At 35.5% G+C, this 9,022-nt stretch overlaps 1 protein-coding gene across 1 annotated transcript; it reads right to left on the minus strand.

Annotated features, from left to right (window-relative positions):
* Positions 1-1,715: 1,715 nt before the first annotated feature.
* On the minus strand, positions 1,716-8,365 carry LOC110660082 (uncharacterized). The gene is made up of 7 exons (XM_021818249.2): positions 7,140-8,365; positions 5,850-6,068; positions 5,466-5,533; positions 3,658-5,287; positions 3,405-3,568; positions 3,125-3,311; positions 1,716-3,033 (listed from the first exon to the last, which is right to left on the minus strand). Exons 2-7 carry the CDS (start codon positions 5,998-6,000, stop codon positions 2,390-2,392), a joined length of 2,844 nt encoding a protein of 947 aa, XP_021673941.2. The 5' UTR covers positions 6,001-6,068; positions 7,140-8,365; the 3' UTR covers positions 1,716-2,389.
* Positions 8,366-9,022: the final 657 nt, after the last annotated feature.

A 9,022-nucleotide genomic window follows, 5' to 3' on the forward strand; every position in this document is an offset into this window, starting at 1 on the left:
ACCATTCCAGGTCCATTGTGTTTGCACGTGTGGGAGGGTGCGGCAACACTCTGATGTTTTCGAGTACTCAATTTAATTAGATTTTATTAAAGTGTATTTAAATAAATATAATTAGATTTAAAATAAATTTAAATTTTAAAAATAATGTTTATATTAAATTAAGATGAAATTAAAATTTTATATGTTAAATAATTATTATTTAAATTTGTCTATATGCTTTAAAAAAATCATTAATATAAATAATTAATTAAATATAAAATATATATCTTATAGTAATTTTTAAAAGTTTTACATATATTATATTTTAAATAAATATAATTTAAATGTTTTATAGAATTGTTAATCTTTAAACATAAGTAAGCATCACAATTTTTCAAATTTTAATTCAGAAACAACTAATATATATATATATATATATATATATATATATATATATATATATATATATATATATATATGTATATATTACTTTTAATTAATGAGAACATCAAGCGTAGAAAGGTGGGATGAATGATGGTGATGTGAAATAAAAGATAGAGATAAAGAAGATGCCAATTTCCTGTACCCAAACTCCTTTGGCATAATGGTATTTGGATCCATTGTTTGCCTTTTTATACATATGATTAATTTGCATGGGTCCATAGCATGGCAGAAGGGCGACTCATTTACAGAAACCCCAAAGAGTATGGTGGGCATTGATTGTTTAGGCTTTGCAAGCAATTTGCTTAGCTAAGAGATGGTCCAGGAATGAGAAAACTGGATCTGAAATTGTCAGATAGGACAAGGCATTGAGATTGGAAGAGGAAGAAGCTCCATTCATTTTGGGCCTCAACAATAATGTTGCAAGGGAAAGAATGAGGCTGGAAATGCATCAAAATAGTTGTTCAGAATATACAAATATTTAAATGAAATAAATCGTTATGATTTTAATTTATTATGTTATAAGGAATTAGAGTTATATCTTTATTAAAATTTAAATTTTTAACAGGAAGATAAACGTTTGATTTTATAAATATATCAGTGAGAAAAATTTATTATTTTAAGATTTTGAATTGAATTTGTTCATCCGCTTATCAAGGAAGATCTTCTCTTGACGTGTGGACTCTCAAAATCTCTAACAACTGTATTGGAATAGTTTCTCATAGGTGACTTTCGACATTGTTTTTCTATGATGTGATGGCCAATATGAAACATGTCCTACAGGAAATGATACTCAGTTGTTTGCTTTCTCTCTAACCTTTGTCCTCCTGTATTGGAGTAGCGTAGGCCATCAAGGCCACAATCCCACTCACTTCTTTCCCATCCAATAGAAAATGGCCGACACTAAGAAACAGCCATTGACAAAAACTTTCCATAAGTTTTTAACTTTGAGCACATTTTGTTAATTGGGATAACATTACCTGTTCTCTGTAGTCTGAGACTGTTGGTGAGTTTAGAAAATAAAAAGAATGCAGTCAGTACACTAACATCAGAAAATAAAAGATTGCAAATGAATCATGCGTGATTAATGGGCTCCATGTGGATTCTTCAAATTGTACTCCATCAAACATGTACTTGGCTTTAATGATTAAAGAAGATGCTGTGTTATATCTAACACGCGTAGCTCAGGATATATTTTGGGCCTAAACAATTGAAAAAAAAAATGAAAAGAGCAATTAACAAGCAATCTACTACAACAATATAATAAAAAAGGGAAGGAGAGAAGAGAAAGCAACTGAGCAAGCACACCACATGTATTCCATATATTACCTGTATTAATTATTCATAAATCAGAACATAGCAACAATAGCTTGTTAATTGCATACAACACTCGTGCAAAATTACCCCCTATAATACATCCAAATAGTCACAAATTCACAGCAACCCCAACTTCATAAATAAAGGAGAGAGGTAAAAGGAACAAAAACTTGACAGAAGAAAGAATGAAATCAGGGCAAAAAGAACCAAGAAATAACAAGGTTAACAACATACACTGCCTTAACTGACACAATCAACACACCATAATCTACAAGTCTACAATGATAATAGTTCTATTGTCAACTGAGTGTAAGGTGCCTATCCGGTCATGGTTGAAAAAATTGCCATGGAAATCAAGTAGTCTTTGCTTGATAGCAAGAAGTACTTGCTGATTGGGCTCCTGATTCCTGCCCACGAAGCATGAATACTTCATTTGAGGATATCTGCCTAGCTATCGTGCTTTGACAATGTTAGAACTGTTTGATATATACATGATCTCAATGGCAAAGTTAGAAAGAAAGCCTCTGTCTAGCCGTGTCCAGGACATCCCAGAAGGGACAAATGAAGCCTGCTGAGATGAAACTGCTCCTCCTCCCACCCAGAAACAATGGAGCTCAATTATTGGTAAGAACAAACACAAGTAAAATGTAATTTACAAATCGATGCTACCCTGATCCTTCGATTCAGCTGCAATTGAAGGATTTCCACTTTCTGAACATTCATTTACACAGCTTAACGTAGTTTCTTCCACCAGATCTTTAAAAATGGCTTCACCGATCTCAATGATGATAGTTTCACTATCATATCGAAGGTCCATCCATGTCCCAGTTTTAGCCATGTCTTTCTTGACTATCTGCTCTAATGTACGAGGTAGTGGCAATGGGAGGAGATACCAATACACTCCTTCCCATACCTCACGAATAGCATTTTCCATGTCTGGCGCAGGTCGGATGGTAGGTTTTGCAAATGATAACCCAAGGGGGCAACCAAAATAGCGCCCATATACCTCCATGAGAACTTCATTAATACAATCAAAGATAAGTTTCCTGTCATAAGAAAGCTGGTTCGGAAAGGACCATACCTCATCAAATATTGATGGGTCAAGAAGTGGGTCAGAAGAATTGGACATGATATAGAACTCATCCCAATTCTCTCCAGAGGCTTGCAGCACTGCTTTCACATATTCAAATATTGATTCCTTGTCTGCTATATAAGCTTTCAAATGAGTGCCTATATCAGCAGCTGAAGGGACATGCTCTTCAAACTGAATTCTTTGGGGTTGAATTCGCAGTTCAGCTGAAGATAAATGAATTAATTGATATTAACATCATTTGATGTTAAGTCAAACAAATATTTGAAGCAACTGAACTTTTGTATGATTTCCTACCAGGTTGGAATCTGGTTCTTGCTGGGCTGATTTCCTCCTCTATGAAAAGTGGCTCAAGGACAGATACAGGACTTGGCCGCTCTAATGCTTCTACAATACCTTCTAGATTGTCATCCTTCTTGGTGATTGTAGAGGTAGATGGGGATGTTATTGCAGAAGATGAAGCTTGGTTCTGTTCAAGTAAATCCTGGACAAGGAACAGTAAGGTTGTTGGGCTTAAAATGTTATAAATGCAGGAGAAACAACTAGCAGATACAGAAAAACCAACAACAAAACTTACATGTTCCAAGCATACAGAATGTCTTTTTTCATCACAAACTTCAGACATGTCACCATTTTGGTCATCTCTAGTCCTGGAAGAGTCACTTGGTTCAGAAAGAGTATCCAAGATATTGCCGTCTTCTTGTACTACAATTTCAGCTACTTTTACAATATCCACATCACCTGCATAATTTATGACTCAAATATTGAGGAAAAAAATGGGCAATAATTTATCCATCCATATATTGCCATAAATAGACAACTGATAATACCTTCTGAAGTCATCCCCTCTCCAACAGAACACAAGATTTTCTCCACTTCATTATCCTGGGCGAGTTCATTTGCTGTGCTTGAATTTCGGTTTGGAGAGGCTCTTGATTTATTATCAGTACTGTCATAAGAAATACACAACTCAGTCTCTGAGTTTAGTGTCATTCGACCAAGATGGTCAACATTGTTTTCTTGCTTCTGAAAATTTTCATTGGCAGAAAATCTCATCTGTGCAGTAACAAGGCTTTGCCCCCAATCCCTTCCAGGACTGCCAATGGGAGAGAAATTGTACTCAGGAAGAGAAAGAATCCTCCCTAGGGTTCTTGGAACCTGTCTGCTTGAAAAATCCACATCCCCAGTCCCAGTGGGAAGCATCTCAGAGAGATGCTTCTTGGCCTGGACATAAATGTTAGATAATCTTTCCTTGGGATAAGTAGCAGCTTCATGCTTCAAACCTGTTTCACATTCTTTCAACTTGTCATTCTTCTCTTCCTTTTTGACACCAGTTGGAGGCCTGGCAATTTTTTCAATAAAGAAGTGGTCCTTACTTGGAGAACTTCCAACATTCTCTTTATATCTTTTATCACTATCTCCCCTAGCTTGAAGTTTGTTAGGTAATCTCTTTGAAATGCCATCAGGAGCGATCTCTTGTTGCTCTTTCCCCATGGCTTGTTTTAACCTTCTTTTAATTTCAGTGAAAAAAAAGTAGGAACCAACTCTTTCATTTGGTCCCTTGTTTCTTATGGTAATTTGCGATTCTGGAGATGAACCAACTCTTCCTTCAGTTTCTGGTTTTTGCACTCCTATAGGTCCAGGCTTTAAAATGACAATCCTATTTGAAGCTTGAGAAGGTTTAATTTCCTTTGATTGGTTCTTTTCTAGAGATTTGGCCTTCCTCCTGAAAAACTTGCGCTGTTTACCATGGATAACCTCATCAGACTGTTTTAAGCCATGAATCTCCTGTCCTGACAAGTTTGATCCTGAAAGTGGCTTGGAGACGTTATCTTTCCCTATGTGAGCATTCCACAAGTTCTCAACATATTTCACCATTACCGACTTTGGACCTTGTAAGAGTTTCAGAGATAATTCCTCATCAGAACTTAGAATCCTGAGTGCATCCTTGAGCTCTTTGGAAGGGAATATTTCCTCATCACCTGTAACATGTTTCCCATTGATGAGCCTCTGACTTATAAAAATTTTGATTGCCTCACTCAATTTTTCTTCAAAGTCAGAATTCTTCCAGTTTGGTTGGCTGTGAACTTCATCATGCTGATCATGCGTTAAGCAACTAGTGTGATGAATCTGGCGACAGAACTCTTCCATCAAATCATCCATATCAAGAATATTATTAGATTGCTTTTCTGAATTCTGAAGGCAAGGCTTTTCAGGTTCCAAGTTCTCAGCAGCATCCAGATCTTCTATGTATATCTCACAGCTTCTTGAGCGACTTCTACTTGTTCTTTTGCGGTTTTTCCTTTTGTTGCCTCCAGATTCTGAAGTAGACTGTTTTGTTTCCATTTCAACACTGTTTATCTCCTTCTTTAAGTCTTTCTCACAGAACATCTCTTCTTCCATGAGTTTCTTCACACTTGGCTTACTAGCAGCAACTGCTGCTACACTCTCTTCACCACCCTGATACATTTGCAAAGACGTAAATACCAAGTAATGTACAAAGAGAGCAGACTACCAATTCCATGGGTTAAGTTCACCACAATCATAGGTCCCTTCTACAGTAATTTTTAAGAAATATTATCACAATTAAATTTTGAAAGAGACATTTAGTTTTGGACGTATATGTTGACAAACTTACAATGATGCGCTGAGAATTTTGATCCAGATTGGTTAACAAGAAAGGCTTATTCTTAGCATTCCCAGCAGCTGCAGAAGAACAACACAGTTCAAGAATTATGTAAAACATTACAATTTTAATGAACTTAAAGTGACTGTAGTTAAAAAAAAAATGTATCAGTTAAAAAAGCTCAGCATTTAGACTAACATGTTAACTAGAAAACACTTGTCATCAAAGCTTCCTAAATTCACTTCAGTCTAAGTAAATTTGGCTATAAAAAAAATCCTAAAAAGTGTGTTGCATGTTGCATATACCATCCATTTTCACCCAAATCGATTCTCCCACTCTGTGTGGCATGTGCAATTAACTTTTCACATTCATCGGGATATAGAAAAGAGTTCTTACCAACAATATGCCTGGGCCCACGTTTCCTATCTGAAAGCAGCCTCTTAGTTGATCGACCGTGGCGGAAGTCAAACATACTAATTAAACCCCACATACAGCCCGATTGGTCCCTTTCATGTCGGATGGGGCGTCTCTGAGATTTCTTTGCCATGGTGAATGTTTGATTCTTTAATATGCTTTGTTCATACAAATATTTTCACTAGTGTGTTCACTTTAAATCTGATAAACAATGAGGATAAAAGGGTAAAGAAACAGCTGTTGAAAGGATAATAATCACATATGCTTCTAATTCAAAACTCCACACATATGGACTAAGAGATACAAAAAGTTTTTCCTATCAATAAAGGTCTGAAAAGAAAATAAACAGAAAGAAAGTGAATCATGGCATGATTGCTTGCAGCACAAAGGGAAATTACACATCTAATAAGAACATATAATAAAACTGGCTCCCTCAACCCGCCTACATCCAATCCACGTGGTAATACAAATTAGTGGTCCTCCGATTACACATTTAATGGCCTCTGAGATATCAGCATCAGATTTCAAAATAGGAGATTTATAAACCGATATAAAAGCCAGTTAAATGTTTCTAAACACTAAATTATCTAGCTTTCACCACTCCTTGATAATAAAGAAGCGTGATTTTTCTAGTCACAGCTCTCCACTGAAGATCATAAATCCAGAAGATTAAACACACAAAAACAAGTTTAACCAGGCAGAAACATCTTTCTTTCAAAAAAAAAAAAAAAGCAGAAACATCTAAAAAGACAGGGAGAATCATGTGGGGAGAAGTCAAGATATTCTAATTTGGACTCTCTAGCATTCAGCTGAAATCTCGTTCTTCACACAAGAATGCTTAGAAGTAATTCTGCGATTAACAACAAGAATGAAATAAAATCAGACATTCTAATGGCACTCAACAAGCCTCTGCTATACAGTCTGCATGCTCACAAGCACACTGAGAACATTCAATTGAGGGTGATCTAACCCAAATCACTACTGCCTTTCAAAGGAAGATCTGACACCAGTGGCTCCAGAGTGCCAACAGTAATTTAAAGAAGCAAAGTCTTTGCTACCTCTTCCCAGAAGCAAAACTTTTATCCAGCAATATTTCATATTCTTTTATTTTCATGACTATCCAACACACTCAGATTCAAGAACAAGTGAACCATCAAATAAGTTAAGAATTTCAAAAAAAAAAAAAAAACAACTGGAGGTAGGAAAGAAAAGATAGTATAAACTGACACATAGATTTTGACGATAAAGAAATGGGATGGCCAAAATAAATACCTCAGTCTCGATGAGGCCAAGAAGGACAACAATGCGGCCAGGTATACCAGACCAAAGGAAAGTGAAAAAAATTCCAATTTCAACAAGTGAAGCTTCCTCAGACGCGTCAAGCTCAAGATATAGCCTAAGCTTTTTGTGGATTGCAAGTTATTGAAAAGCTTCTTATTTCCTCCACAAGCCTTAAACAGCGCCTGAAGTTCCTCACTGCCTCAAGCTTTAGATACTTTGATCTTCCCTTTAACGAAAATAACTGTTATAGTTCAAAATCACGAGTGGGTCACGGCAGAGGAAATCAGCTTCTGAATTTCACGGATCAGCAAAATTAATCAATAATCAGAATCTTGGTGTAAAAGCTTGCCTTCGGTTACACCATAAGACCAATATTCAAAGCAATGACTATATTCGGCTTCTGGCTTTATCAACTGAAAGCTTGCTTTCGATGCTAATATCTGGAACTCCTAATTACAACCTTAATTTTCATCAATTAGCAGTCAGCACCAGTATGCCAGCTTTTTCCTCAACACCCAAATCAATATTCACCAAATTCTGAGAGAAATGCTTCAAGCCAAAAGGAAGAAAAATCACAAAATTACAAGGCAAAAAAAAAGCGACAATAACAGTAGAGATGCCGAAACAGGGACCGAATTGTCCCCAACTCAGAGAAAAAAAAATCCCCAAAAAATTTTAAAAATAAATAAATCCAGCAAAAAAAAAAAAACAAAAAACCAGACGAATTTCAATGAGTTTTCTAGTATATGACAAGGTAAAAACAGGACTCATGTCATTTTGAGGATGGGGTGGGTATAAGTGGGTATCTTTTGACAAGCAGAAAAGGAGAGGAGGAATAGAAGACTAAAGTGCTTATCTTGCACCGACCCATTATTTTTTAGGCGAAATTATTCTCGTATAGGCAGGCATTAAAGACTTGAGAAAAGTGGAGGATGAATAGAAGTTGTGGCAAGTGTGAAAGTGAAAGTTGAAGGCTCAAAGTTTATGCTGGCAAGGAGAGGAGAAAGAGAGAGTAGTGGCAGGAGTAGAATACGTGACAGTTGGGTCTTAGGATTGTGATTGATGATGGGCCCATTTGCAAAGAGAGAGAAAGAACTTTGCATTGAAGAAAAGCTTTTCCTGTCTCCATTTTCTCCTCTGCTCTTCCGCGTTCAACCATCATCAAAGTCACAATCCTGGAGAGCGGAGAGAGAAGATGCACGGGATTGGCTAGGCTTACTTTTTCGTAGAAAATATGAGAGGGAGAGAGAGAAAGAGAGAGATTTATGGGTCTCCCCGAGAAACGAGAATCGGATGGAGACGCATGCACGAAACAGAGATCAATGTCACGGGCAAAGTTGTAAATGACAATTGAGAGAATTTTTTTATTATTTATTAAAATATTAATTAAATTATTAAATAAAATTACATGACATAAGATTACAAAAAGCAAATAGCAATAAGCTTTATATGTCAACGATAGTTTTTTATAATTTTAATTAAAAATAATTTTAACACAATTTTGTTTTAAATTTATTAATTTTTTTTTTTAATTTTCTGGAAGTTGAAAAGATTAAAGAGGATGAGGAATGAGGATAATTAAAGATATAAATTTGTAGCTTGTTTTTGACTCAAGCACTTCTTGTCAAAATGCTATTATGGTGGCAATGATGGATGGTTCCATTATTATATCAAATATGAATTTTGCCTATAATTAAACAATTCCTCCCTCTGCCCTTTTGTTACCTTCATTTTTAATTTTCTTACTTTAATATAAATTAATAATTAATTAATAAATTTTAATTCAATGATACTGAAATTATTTTAAGATTATAAAATCCCAATTCCAATTGAAACTAATTCCATCTGTAGTGTATTAGGTCAAGAATTTCTCA

The sequence above is a fragment of the Hevea brasiliensis genome, chromosome 9, assembly GCF_030052815.1.
Source record: "Hevea brasiliensis isolate MT/VB/25A 57/8 chromosome 9, ASM3005281v1, whole genome shotgun sequence".
Lineage (NCBI taxonomy): Eukaryota > Viridiplantae > Streptophyta > Magnoliopsida > Malpighiales > Euphorbiaceae > Hevea > Hevea brasiliensis.

Excerpts from the sequence above, each read along its gene's own strand:
- LOC110660082 (XM_021818249.2), bottom strand. The coding sequence starts at position 6,000 with ATGGCAAAGAAATCTCAGAGACGCCCCATCCGACATGAAAGGGACCAA. Across the intron at positions 5,288-5,465 it reads AAAATTCTCAGCGCATCATT|GGTGGTGAAGAGAGTGTAGC; the intron begins GTAAGTTTGTCA and ends CAAATGTATCAG. Across the intron at positions 3,034-3,124 it reads AAGAACCAGATTCCAACCTG|CTGAACTGCGAATTCAACCC; the intron begins GTAGGAAATCAT and ends ATTTATCTTCAG.